This window comes from Acanthochromis polyacanthus, chromosome 1 (genome assembly GCF_021347895.1).
Source record: "Acanthochromis polyacanthus isolate Apoly-LR-REF ecotype Palm Island chromosome 1, KAUST_Apoly_ChrSc, whole genome shotgun sequence".
Classification (NCBI taxonomy): Eukaryota; Metazoa; Chordata; class Actinopteri; family Pomacentridae; genus Acanthochromis; species Acanthochromis polyacanthus.
Window position 1 is genome coordinate 57,904,929 of NC_067113.1, and position 14,069 is coordinate 57,918,997.

Consider the following 14,069-nt stretch of genomic DNA (forward strand, 5'->3'; position numbering starts at 1 on the left):
AAGTTCATCAGAGCCAGAAACTTAAAATATAGATTCTGTTTTTCCAAACTTCTGTTCTCGAACTACTCATCTGTGGTGCAAAATGCCAAATCTCAAACTTATATTTCACGAAAAATATTTTCATATTTTAAAAAAATTCAAAAATAACTCAACTGCATGTAACCCTCCTCTTATCTTCATTTATGGCACCAAAAAATATTGTTTCCTTGTCTGAAAAAAATCCAAAAATTCAGCAAAAAAAAAATCCCCAAATTTCTGAAAATTTGCAAAACCTTCAGGAAGAAAATTCCAATAATTCCTTAAACAATTCCTTGAAAGTTTTATTTTAAAACAAATCCCCCAAATTTGGCAAGAAAATTCTTGGAAATATTTTCAAAAAATGAGTAAAAATCTTCCAAAAAAATCCTCAAAATATCTAAAGTGATTACATATATATCAGTAAAACTTCTAATATTTTCTTTAAGAACATTCACAAAAAAATCAACCAAAATCCAGCGAAATTCAAAAATTAATGGTGTTTAAAGTATGAAGCCAGAAACGGAGGGAAGACAGTAACGCAGCATATTCGTATTCCGATGGGGGGAGGGGGCGAATATTCGGATACCAAAATTAATATCCGGATACCGCCGTAGCGAACGAATATTCGGGATATTCGGGTCCAGCCCTATGTGCTAAATAGCTGCTATCCAACAAAAGCAAGAATATAGAATATTTCTGGCTTCATACTTTAAACACCATTAATTTTTGAATAGTAAAAGCTGCAGTCTGATTGAGACACGTGCATTATTGGCTGTATCTTTAAAGAAAAACATCTCATGATTAAATTTAACTGAATTGAAACTATAGTCAAATTCAGAACCTGTAGCACGCAGTATTCATGCAAACAAACATGGCACCAGTGCAGTTTTTAAACAGATACTGAACCAGGCAAATTAATTTAGTCATCATCTAAACTGGAACTGGCAGGAATGAGGAAGCCGTGGCGGAATATTCTGCTAAATATTTCATTCTTGTAAACAGGGAAATGGTTTTCAGGTTATCTGCGGTGAACAGTGATGTGCAAAGCTCCTCCCTGCTTATTGCTTCTACTTCTTTCGACATAATCACATGCAACCAGGACAGTGAAAGTGAAGCTGGTGACCTGTGGGGAACACAAATGCCACTTCTGTGTTTTGAGCTGCCAACATTTAAAAAAAAAAAAAAAAAAAAGGTATATTTTGGCTCTGAGGTGTAAAATCAGTCAGACTTTCTCAATGTTAATACTCAACAACAAGACTTTTCTTCTCTGGCTTCCATCAACCACAGACAAGTCAAAGTCACAACTTTAATAGTACTTTTAGGGACTCTCAGCACAGTTGGACATTAAATTGTTTGGCAATCATATAACTAACGCCCATTAGTCCCATTATTAGATGGACATGACTCTGATGAAACGAATCATTCTACTTTGTGTCCAGTTAAATGAGCCTTTGATGAACGCGCAGTCGGACTGTCGCCTGTGGCTTCTCCAAACCAGGACACTCACCACTATCTGATCTTCGTTGGCAGGAGACACGCTGCTGTCATCAAAGTTGTACCACTTTCCGTCGTCTTTGTTCTTCGCGTACGCAGTATCTGAGAGAAGATTAAAAGAGGCTGTAACAAAAGCTGAAGCAATGCATTGATTACTCATTCAGTCAATAAACAGAATATTAATCTGCAACTGTTCATGGTTTAATCAAATGGAAGCTGAATATTCACTGGTTCCAAATTCTCAATTGTGAGGGTTCGCTGGTTTAACAGTCCAGACATCCAGTGTTTTTTTTGTTGTTGTTGTTTTTTTCAGGCTCTGAATTTATGATAAAATGAAATATCAAAGCACCAAGCCTCAGCTTTAATTTGAATTAATTCCCGAATGAGCTGTGTGGCGGAAAAAGTAGCACCTGAAGTTTAGGATTTCAAACAACGAGAAATAATTCACAATCTTGCGGAAAATCCTTAGAAGCAACCTGAAATACTTTACTACAGGATTAAATAAATTTCCCCATTCCTAGTTGTACTTTTATGTTATTGTTATTATTGTTTCCACTGATTTTCTCACTTCATTTTCATCTTATTCTCTTTAATCCTTTGTTTATTTACTTATTTACTTCTTTTCCCTTCAGGGGTCGCCACAGCGAATCAATTGCCTCCATCTAACCCTGTCTGCTGCATCTTTTTCTCTCACACCAACTACCTTCATGTCCTCTTTAACCACATCCATAAACCTCCTCTTTGGTTTTCCTCTAGGCCTCCTGCCTGGCAGTGGGAAACTCAGCATCCTTCTACCAATATATTCCCTCTCTCTCCTCTGGACATGTCCGAACCATCTCAGTCTGGCCTCTCTGACTTTATCTCCAAAGCCTCTAACATGTGCTGTCCCTCTGATGTACTCATTCCTGATCCTATCCATCCTGGTCACTCCCAAAGAGAACCTCGGCATCTTCAGTTCTGCTACCTCCAGCTCTGCCTCCTGTCTTTTCCTCAGGGACACTGTCTCCAGACCAAACAACATGGCTGGTCTCACCACAGTTTTGTAAACCTTTCCTTTCATTTCAGCTGAAACTCTTATCACACCTGACACTTTTCTCCAGCCGTTCCAGCCTGCCTGTACACGCTTCTTCACCTCTTTTCCACACTCTCCATTGCTCTGGACTGTTGACCCTAAGTACTTAAAATCCTCCACCTTCTTGATCTCTTCTCTCTGTAACCTCACTCTTCCACTTGGGTCCCTCTCATTCACACACAGATACTCCGTCTTGCTGCGGCTAACCTTCATTCCTCTCCTTTCCAGAGCAAACCTCCACGCCTCTAGCTTTTCCTCCACCTGTTCCCTGCTCTCACTACAGATCACAATGTCATCTGCAAACATCATAGTCCATGGAGACTCCTGTCTAACCTCGTCTGTCATCCTGTCCATCACCATAGCAAACAAGAAGGGGCTCAGAGCTGATCCCTGATGTAGTCCCACCTCCACCTTGAACTCCTCTGTCACGCCTACAGCACACCTCACCACTGTCTTACAGTCCTCATACATGTCCTGCACCACTCTAACATACTTCTCTGCCACTCCAGACTTCCTCATACAAAACCACAGTTCCTCTCTGGGCACCCTTTCATAAGCTTTCTCCAGATCTACAAAGACACAATGCAGCTCCTTCTGACTTTCTCTGTACTTCTCTATCAACATCCTCAAAGCAAATATTGCATCTGTTGTACTCTTTCTTGGCATGAAACCATACTGCTGCTCACAGATGTTCACCTCTGCCCTTAGTCTAGCTTCAACTACTCTTTCCCATAGCTTCATCGTGTGGCTCATCAGCTTTATTCCTCTGTAGTTGCCACAACTCTGCACATCTCCCTTGTTCTTAAAGATGGGCACCAGCACACTTCTCCATTCCTCGGGCATCTTCTCACTATCTAAGATCCTGTTGAACAACCCAGTCAGAAACACTACTGCTACCTCTCCAAGACACTTCCATACCTCCACAGGTATATCATCAGGACCAAGTGCCTTTCCACTCTTCATCCTCTTCAATGCCCTCCTCATTTCATCCTTACTAATCTTTGCTACTTCCTGGTCCCCAACAGTCACCTCTTCTACTCTTCATTCTCTCTCATTTTCCTCATTCATCAACTCTTCAAAGTACTCTTTCCATCTTCCCATCACACTATTGGCACCTGTCAACACACTTCCATCCTTATCCTTTATCACCCTAACCTGCTGCACGTCCTTCCCATCTCTGTCTCTCTGCCTTGCCAACCTATACAGGTCAGTCTCTCCCTCCTTACTGTCCAACCTAGCATACAAGTCATCGTAAGCCCCTTGTTTGGCCTTTGCCACCTCTACTTTCACCTTACGCTGCATCTCCCTGTACTCCTGACTACTCTCTTCAGTCCTCTCAGTGTCCCACTTCTTCTTAGCTAACCTCTTTCTCTGGATCCACTCCTGCACCTCCTCATTCCACCACCAAGTCTCCTTATCTCCTTTCCTTCCAGATGACATACCAAGTACTCTCCGACCTGTCTCCCTGATCACATTTGCTGTAGTTGTCCAGTCATCTGGAAACACCTCCTGACCATCCAAAGCCTGTCTCAACTCTTTCCTGAAAGTCATACAACACTCTTCCTTTTTCAGCTTCCACCATTTGGTCCTCTGCTCTGCCTTTGCCCTCTTCATCTTCTTCACCACCAGGGTCATCCTACACACCACCATCCTATGCTGTCTGGCTACACTCTCACCTACCACTACTTTGCAGTCACTGATCTCCTTCAGATTACACCGTCTACACAAGATGTAGTCTACCTGTGTGCTCCTACTTCCACTCTTATAGGTCACCCTATGTTCTTGCCTCTTCTGGAAGAAAGTATGCACTACAGCCATTTCCATCCTTTTTGCAAAGTCAACCACCATCTGTCCTTCTGCGTTCCTCTCCTGGATACCAAACCTGCCCATGACCTCCTCATCATCTCTGTTTCCTGCACCAACATGTCCACTGAAGTCTGGACCAATGACAACTCTCTCACTTCTAGGGATGCTCTGCATCACTTCATCAAGGTCCAACCAGAATTTCTGCTTCTCCTCCAGCTCACATCCTACCTGTGGAGCATACCCACTAACAACATTGAACATCACACCTTCGATTTCTAGCTTCAGGCTCATCACTCGATCCGACACTCTTTTTACCTCCAGGACATTCCTAACAAACTCCTCCTTCAAGATAACTCCTACTCCATTTCTCTTCCTATCTACACCATGATAGAACAACTTGAACCCTGCTCCTAAACTTCTAGCTTTACTACCTTTCCACCTGGTCTCCTGGACACACAGTATGTCCACCTTCCTCCTCTGCATCATGTCAACCAGCTCTCTACCTTTTCCTGTCATAGTTCCAACATTCAAAGTCCCTACTCTCAGTCCTAGACTCTTCGTGTTCCTCTTCTCTCTCTTCCTACGAGCACACTTATTTACTACTGTTTTTTAAAAATAATTTTTAGCTTTGTTTGTGGTTTTACCCACTGTTTCCTTTTATTTTACTCATTCTTTCCCTTACTTGGATGCAGTATTTTATTATTTTATCTGCCGTTGTTGTATTGATTTATTTTGAAAATCTTACACCATGTTTGGACTGACTAGCCTTCTGCTGTTCAGTGTTCTTCCTGAGTATCCTTCTTTTCTTTCTTGCAGTCCGTAAAGCACTTTGTAAACTGTTTTTGAAAGGTGCTATGTAAACAACGTTATCATTACTTTGACGTACTTGTTAGTTTTTACGTTATAAAGTACTTTCTAACTTCATAATGAAGCTGGTTCAGTGACAAAACAGATTTCACTGCCTACAGTTTCTAGTCTGATTAAAATGGTTCTTCATGAATTACACTCCTTTCCCTGAAATCTACTTTGGTGACAAGCATGCTAAAACACTACAATAACGAGTCTGCAAATGATCATAACAACAACACAAGCCAAGCACAACAGGAAACAAGTCGAGCAGACTGTGGAGCAAACTGATTTGTCTTTTAAGAACATGCCAGGCTCCTGCTGAGTGTCTGTGATGAGCCGAGTTTGAAAAGCAGCTCAAACATCACTGGTTATGACTGATGTTAGCATCAAGCTGCATCATTACGGAGTACTACATATCAGACGTGTGAGAAACACCATATCTACACGACTTTTGTGCTGGTAAATAAAGAAACAGCGAGAAGAAAAGGGAGCATGACACAAACATTTGCTGTTTTGTTTGCCAGGACACCTACTAAACTGTAAACCATAAGAAATGATGGTTTAAACTTGAAAGAAGTGATTGTGTGTTTGGGTCTTACAGTGGCCTCCTCCCATCCCGCCGTAGTGGTTGGACACAGCGATGAGGTCGTAGCGACAGGGCCCCGCGTTGGGGTTGATCAGGAACTCCGACATGTCCAGATCTCTGCAGGAGAAACACCCAAACAAGTTGTCATGTGCACATATGCAAGACAGAGATATGAGTGCTGAAGGCATGAAATACCACAGAATGAATACCAGGGGGAAAAAAAAGTCAGTTTTGTTTTAGCAGTTTAAGGCTCTGAACCACAAAACCTGCCAGCAGTTTTGAACATTATCTTCCTAAAAAGACTGTCAAAATTACACCATTTATCACACCCAGAAAATGTCTGATTTTGAACTTTTAAATTATTCCTACACTACTCATTGTGAGACACTGTTCTGTCTGGATAATTATCCAAATATAAGCTGAATATCAGGACTTTACTCCACATGTCTCTTTTAAAGATTCTGTAATATAAAGTGTTTTAACAGATAACGCGGTGTGAAACACAAAAACATCTTCACCCCTCGCCATCAGTGACTCAGCTGTGACCAACAGTCAGGTGACCAAAATTCAGAGGATTATTAGCTGGCCTGGGCTGAACCACAGAGTGTTTACACAGAGCAGAGAGGAGATAAATATAGACAATAAAGCAAGTAGTAAAATATCTAAAGCACGCAGAGCAATTATTTTCTCTTGTCCATTGTTAGCAACGTCTGTGGACACTTGGAAAAAATATTGTCACAGCTGATTCCAGGTAATTGCTGCTTTTTTTCCCCAAGTGTTTATTCTCTGTATTTTTTAATTCGTTGGGCTATATATATTTTTTTAAATCAGGCACAAAAGACTTCTGAGCTCTTTCTACTTCTAGCCATGGTTGAATTTTTTCCATAAAGGTTCAGGACTTCATACTGCAGTGAAAAATGCCCCCACAGTGAGCAAAAATGAAGCAAAAAAATCCTTAAAATATTAATACTGAAAACCTGTACATTTCCTATCGAATCAAAATAAACTTGCTGGTTCCTTAAGAGACAACAGATGCTAGGGTAAATTTCTGCAATAAGAAAAAAAGCCATCTTGTCAGTAGGATTCTGACAACCACGATTATGTGCACCATATTTTACAAATATAGCTTCATACAGACACATAAACACTTCCAGAAATCACGGATCTTGACTATTAATATGCCCCAATAATGAGAGCAAACAGACACTGAGCACATGAAAAATTTTCACACGTAAACAAAGCGTGTAAACACTGCCTGTGCATACTCTACTGTATATGGATGATGCATTGTTGACATTGTGAAAAACAAAAACAATGGACACCCTGCTGAAAACACAATGCTTTGTACCAGAGATAAATAGCTTTTCTTCTGAATGCGTGCGTGTCTGTACCTGAGCGGGAAGTCAACAAGCGAGTCCAGTTTGTCCCTCATGTAGCGACTGTAGGAGAATCGTTTGAGATGGACGACCAGCACCGGTGGCAGAGACCACAGATCCAGCTTCTTAGTGGCCTGTTGGTGCTGCTTACAGTTTGGACAGTACCTGAGAGAGACGAGACACGTGAGCGAATTAAACTTTAAATCAAGCAGCTGGTGTCACAACCTACTTGTAACTGCTTTGTTTGACTGTCAGTGCCATCAGCGTTTCTTACCAAGGGTCCTCTGCTCCCAGTTTCTCCTTTGTGGTGAACAGTTCGATGCAGTCCTTCAGCTTGAAGAAAGCCTTCTTCTGAGGTTTGTACTCCATGCTCTCATGTTTGTCAAAATCCTGCTCACAGTCAAACACACACATTTATACAGCTGTTAGACCAAACGCTGGATTACATATCTGTCCAAAAGGAGGCCAGTTTACTCTGAAAAGGTCTTTTGCGAGTACTGTGCCTTTAGACAGGATAACACACTGACTAATGAAGTGTCTTAAGGTAACTACAGAACCGTTTTGTTTTAACAGGACAGAATTGGTACATGGAAGGAGAGAAAATATTTACAGTTTACTTTAACACAGAACTTACTTATGGATTTGCACTACTAAAATCTAAGTGGTAGAGCACAAAACAATCATCATTTTGCCGGCAAAATGATGAGCTTTTTTACTGTATCTTGTACTGAATATGGTTTGAAAGCTCCCACATTGTGCCCATTTCCAGCTTTGATTATTTAATCAAAGTCTTACATGTCCTCAGAAGGTGTCCTTCAATTTTCAGCTTAAAATACCTCAAAAGACGGCTCGTTTTACCATCACGATATAACCCTGGTTTTAGTCTTGTTCTAAAAAGGCTGTTTCAGTGTCCATAACTGTATATTTATTACTTCTCTTCAGGAAGAAGACTCTCTCTGTGTCTGTGATTGACAGCCCAGAGCACAACAATCAACCACAGTAGCCGAAAAAGATAAGTGTGTGCCATCAGGACTTTCAATAACTACCGTGTGATGATTTTACATGGACATAACAGCAAATTCACAGCACATCTGTTGTAATAAAATCAGTTCAGGGGTGCAGAGTGGCAGCTTGGAAATGTCTCTGACGTGACTGCTGGCTCAGTCTCTAATTTCATACTTGTTCTGTTTCTTGACAGCTGTGAAATATGAAAAGCTTTATTGGGAATTCAGTTGTACTGAAATCCAGTTCATGTGAGCACAAGAGAAGCAAACCGATGTAAAGGACTGACACCAGGTGAGCTTAGGTTGCAGTGAAGCCCCACAGGCGACATCAAAACACATTTATCCACCCAGCTCTTCTATATTGGTTTCACAAGGCTCTTAAATTTTCCACCATCTCAAAATGTCCCTCAGCTTTGCTATTTCCATGTAACTCAGACCTTTGGGCATATGATAGTAGATAATACTATAATTGGACAATGTGCTCATACTAAGGCTTTTCCTGTTGTTGTGATGACATTTCCACCAACAACAAACCTGTGACCTTTCGATTACAAGAATGACTTTAACTTACTACTGCTCCTGTCTGCGTCACATTTCCATATATCATGACCTGATGGCAGAAAGCATTTGTTGCTTCTGCTCTGCAACATTAACACTGTAAAACTAGACTTCTGATATAGTTTTACCTCAGCAACAGTCTCATCAAAATACTTCTTCTTGAGTTCTGGTTCCCAGTCCAAGGAGAGATAAGAGCGATCTGTGAAAAGGAAAAGACAGATTAAATCTTAGCTGCATTTATTATCATCTATCAGTTTAAATTCCTGCTTCAGTCCACTTCCTACCACTAAGTCGGAGGTGTCCCTCGTCAAAGCGGATCTGCCGGGTGTCCTCCTTGATGAGGGAGAAGTCCGTTTTGCCCATGTTATTGAACTGGAATGTAAAAAGTCTCTTTCTGTTGTTCCCGGCTGTCTGCTGGCCTTTGGTGGAGTTCTGCGGACCGACTACGCCGTTCTCCAGTTCGTTGTCTCCGCCCACAGAATCCTCTGACTGGCTGTTGTCATTCTCAGAGGGCAGCTCCTGATCTTGGCTCGACTCGTCATCCTGCTCATCGGTCTCCATCTCACCTGAGAGAGGCCGCAAGAGTTCTTAGAAGCCTTGTAAAGAATAGTGGCTCAAAATAACAAACGCAATGAAGAACGAGGCATTTTAAAAGGTATTTAATATGATGTTTCAGTGCACTCACTTGGTGAACCCTCCTCCAGCAGTCCATTAGTGGCATTTCCATTAACAGTGTGTTGTTTGGATGGTTGTGTCTCTTCACAGTCCTCCTCATCTTCCTCTGCAGAAGATCGCACAAACCGACTGCAAAAACAAAAACCTTCTTATCCACAACAAAAAGCATCAGGGATTCTCATTTTTATACACATTACTGGCTTGTTTACCCGCCAAAGTGGCTTGTAAATTAGACGAACTTAAACGTCAACATCAAAACTGACAGCGGCAATTTCCCCACAGTGACTTTTTGACCAAATACTGCAACGGATGAACCTACCAGAGGCGCAGCAGCAGCATGTTGTAGAGTTTGTCTTCGCTGAGGGTTCTGGGGACGGCAATGAGGAAGGGCTGTCCGAACAGCGGCGTGCTGGTGTGGTTGTAGCCCGACTGTTTGTACTTTTCCCTCAAGTGCACTGGGATCACTACGTGGTCCGTGTCCTCCACTCTGTTCACTGCCACCTCAAAGCTACAAGAACAAGTGTGGTGAGTCCTTCAAAGTCCAGATGAGCTACATGCTGGCACAGGAATGAAAAGTGAAACTGTACCTGGCAAAAAAAAGTGATTTAACACTAACTTACAGTCTGTAATAAAGCAAAAAGCGAAATTTATGAAGCTATCCTTCAAATTAAACTCAACTGAGGCCGTTTTATCCAGACTGAGTGCCACATTTTTACATGAATTACGGCTAGAGCTCCTATTTATATCTCAAACAAAAGCCTAAAACTGGTCTGCAGCATGAATGCAGTCTGGTTGTCATCACAATTTAGATAGCAGGCAGCCGTAATCAGAGCAGAGATAACATGGTTTGTCGGCCAAGTTTGACACTCACACGTAGATATCATCTCTCTCCATAATGCTGCTGAGGTTTTCGTTTGTGGCGAAGATCCGGTGGAAACGGTGGTTGTAGATGTCGGTTACAATCATCTGGAGGATAAGAGGTAGAGAGAAGCACAGTCAGTAGAAAGAAAAAGAAGGAATCTTTTAATAATGGAGGCTAATTGAACTCATATCCGTCTATCCCTGAGGCTGGTATGACAAGGCTGAGATTATGGTCAGTGTAATTTAAATGCAGCAGATAAAACGTTGTGTGGATTTAATTAACTGGTCTGGTCTCTTTGTATTTCTCTTTCTTGATCTAAAAGGGAAAAGATGCAACATATTTCTCCCTGCTAGCTGCTGTAGCTTGCTGGGCAGCGACAGTTAAAAGGGGAACAGACTATTTTGAGCCGTAGCGTCCGTGGTGATGTCAGCGTTATCGTGTGATGGCTAATAACAGGCAGGATTACTGCTGACTAATGTTTATACCTTCTCAGCAGGAACCCCAGACAGGCTGGAGAGGGAGGTACACAGGTCAGAGATGTAGCCCACCTTTGGCACGGTCAGCTTGTACTAAAAGATAAGACGATTACTGTCTACTGCATTCTGATAACTCATTGAGGCGGGCTTATTTTATTGCTCTCCCAGGCTTAGCTGGTTGGTACCTGTGTGGGTTTGGCCAGAGGGTCCAACCTGACTAGATAAACCTCCAGTGTTCGTTCCTTCTTCATGGGCAGCGGCAGAGTCAAGTAGCAGAAAGGATCGAAGGTCACGGACACCTTGGAGCACACAGGACAAACCAAAGTCGACTTGAAAAGGCCATGGAAGATGTCCACAATGATGGAGTCATTCCGCTTAATGTGGTTCTCCCAGGCCTCCTCTGCCACGACCTGGAGCAAAACGAAAATTAGGCGTTAGAACAGACCGTAAAATCACATTTAAAAACGAGACAGAGCTCGGTCATAGTGTGCTGCTGGTGTCACCTTATCGGGCCGTCCGTTAGCGTCCTTGAGCTGGATGTAGGGCTTCTTCCTGATGCGGTTCAGGTCCTCGTGAAGGCCGTCCAGGAGGAAGGCCAGGAGCTCATGGGAGTCCTGCTGCTGGTAGCCCGAGAACTGGGGGGCAAAGCGGCCCACCTGGGTCTGGATGATGGAAACATTCCCATATTGTAAAAAATGACACATGAAGAGAAGCAAAAACACAATTTTCTCCAGAATTTTAGACATCCAACCATCGATTATCTATATACCACTTAATCCTCATTAGGGTCGCAGGAGGGCTGGAGGCTATCCCAGCTGACTAAAGGCTGGGTTATGCTTTAAGCATGAACAAGCCGAAATGAGACGCTTGGAAATCTGCTCTAGAGACTGTGTGCATTTATACTCCGTGTGGCAAACACACATCTACCTAGTCTACTCTAGTACTAGAGTAGAAGCAGTTTGCCATTGTTTACACCACTTACAACACGGCATTTTACCAAAAAGCTGCATTTCAGCAGTTAGTTGTAATTTCACACCATGAATTGTTCATAACCCGGTCGTCACGGTGATCACTGTGTGATGAATCATATAAATGTATTTCTGAACTTCTGCTGCTAGGAGCGCCTGTTCTTCCGCCAGTTTTCCACGTGTCTCCGTCCGCGTAGCTAGAAAAATTTGGAGGTGCACGACATGGAAGTTTTTCACTTGACAAAGGCCGTGTGAGGGGGCGTGGCTGCTAAAATGACGTAATTTGAATGCACGGAGCCGCACGGACCTTGCAGACGCAGCAAACATAAAATAAGGTTTAGGGTGAAGGCAGGGGACACCATGGACAGGTCCCCAGTCTTGCACAGAGAGACAAATAATCACACTCACACCTAAGTTTGGGCACACCTTCTCATTCAGTGGTTATTATTTAATTATTTTCTACATTGTAGATTAATACTGAAGACATCAAAACTATAAAAGAATACACATGGAATTATGTTGCAAACAAAAAGTGTTGATCTTCAGTGTTAATGTACAATGTAGAAAATAATACAAATAAATAAAAAGCATTAAATGAGAAGGTGTGTCTAAACTTTTGACTGGTAGTGTATGTAAAACAAGATATCTGGAGATTTAGGCCACGTCCACACGTATCCGGATATTTTTAAAATCGAATATCCGCCCCCCTCCGTTTAGGAAAAAATCTGCGGCCACACGTCTCCGTTATCTACAAAAATCTCCGTCTACACGTATCCGGATACATGTACGTATATATCAAGCTTATCCAATCAAAATAAGCTTCCGTCTCACGTCGTCACTTCCGCAAAAAACAAAATATGGCGCCAGGCTCGTTTGTGTGGACCAACAAGGAGTCGGAATTGCTTTTAAATGTTGTTTTGGAGTACAAAGGGAATAAAACCCAGCAAAGTATTGACTGGGAATCTTGCCAGAGCAAGTATGCGGACGTGGAATGGTTGTCAGGTGCAAAATAGCGGAAGTCACAGCAGTCCTCCTTCTCCAGTGCTTTTCGAGGTGAAGCAGTAAATGAACTTGTAAGATCAAACAAGCAAAAAGCGCCTGTAGTATTGTTGAAACCAGTACACTTTTGAGCGTGTCCATTCTGCTCCGATTGTCTACAAAGGTCACATGTCTGACGTCGCAGCAGTTTTGCCGCAGGCAGTGACGTCTGTGCTCCTAAAACTCCGGTTATGTCTGTCCACACGTAAACACATACCCAGGGTTTTTCCCAAATCTCCACTTTGGCCGGAGTTTTCACAACCTCCGTTTTCAGAACCAAAAACCTCCGGTTACGTGTGGATGACAGGCCAAATCGGAGAAAAACATATATGCGTTTTCAGACTTATCCGGATACGTGTGGACATGGCCTTAAACATGGTGCTTTGTTCACACGCTGAACTAAATAAATCTATGCAACCACACTAATCAGTTCAAGTCACCAGTAGGTTTAGACACTGGGATGTTAGGCCAGTTTTGCATCTCATACTCTGGGTAATAACAAACCTTTTCATGATAACAAATGGTTCTTTCCAACAATCTTTCAACAGTAATCTGGAAAGAACATTCAAAAATGCTAAGACAATGTTGTTATTGTTTTTCTTCCACACTTCCTTAGTTCAGGAAATCACCTTGAAAGGCCTTGGGGTGACGTAGCTGTATTTTCCCGACCACAGCTGCTTGATGAGCTCGGCGTAGGCTCTGGCGATCTCACCCTTCATACCCAGCGGGTTGTCCTCGTTAAGCTCGTCTGTGTACTTGTCTTTGAGGAAGTACTCCGTCAGTGGAGGGATATTGCTTAAACACTGAGCCACAAAAAGAAGGACACAAAGCAAAAATCAGTCTTTTATGCTGTCACTGCTCTTTTTTCACTAAAACATAAAAATATTTATAATATACAGGGATACAGAGTGCAACCATAAATCTGTCAAGTGGAAACAAACATTGTCATTGCTCGCACTGGTGCACCTGACATTTAGTGTGTATAAGTGTGAGATGTTATTTTTTTTCCCCCATCCACGTTTTGCATTACATCGCACATCAGCGATTGTGTGCTCTGCACATTTCTGTTCCCACTAGATGCTCTATTAAACCGCTGCGCCCTGCACTTTGACTTGCAATTGTTCCTGTAGTTTGTGACAAGTCCACAAGATTGAATCCTTGCAGTTTAGTTGGTGTTCTGTCTAAGCATTTATTCGAGTTTAGCCAAGTTTTATTTACTTTTTCACTGTTTGTCTTATTAGAGACAATACTGAGTTAGAAAATGTGTCTTTTTCTGTGTTTTAATGT

The 14,069-nt window shown here is 42.2% G+C and overlaps 1 protein-coding gene across 3 annotated transcripts in view; it reads right to left on the bottom strand.

Moving 5' to 3' along the window:
* Positions 1–14,069, bottom strand: part of LOC110953581 (ubiquitin carboxyl-terminal hydrolase 15) — a 35,264-nt gene that overhangs the window by 3,393 nt on the left and 17,802 nt on the right. For all 3 annotated transcript variants that reach the window (XM_022197668.2, XM_022197667.2, XM_022197669.2), the window contains 13 exons: positions 13,412–13,585; positions 11,280–11,438; positions 10,962–11,186; positions 10,786–10,869; positions 10,310–10,404; positions 9,758–9,946; positions 9,449–9,567; positions 9,048–9,329; positions 8,892–8,962; positions 7,476–7,591; positions 7,217–7,366; positions 5,839–5,942; positions 1,526–1,614 (listed from right to left, as the gene is read on the bottom strand). In XM_022197668.2, coding sequence (XP_022053360.2) covers positions 1,526–1,614; positions 5,839–5,942; positions 7,217–7,366; positions 7,476–7,591; positions 8,892–8,962; positions 9,048–9,329; positions 9,449–9,567; positions 9,758–9,946; positions 10,310–10,404; positions 10,786–10,869; positions 10,962–11,186; positions 11,280–11,438; positions 13,412–13,585 — 1,857 coding nt within the window. The remainder of the gene's footprint in view (positions 1–1,525; positions 1,615–5,838; positions 5,943–7,216; positions 7,367–7,475; positions 7,592–8,891; positions 8,963–9,047; positions 9,330–9,448; positions 9,568–9,757; positions 9,947–10,309; positions 10,405–10,785; positions 10,870–10,961; positions 11,187–11,279; positions 11,439–13,411; positions 13,586–14,069) is intronic.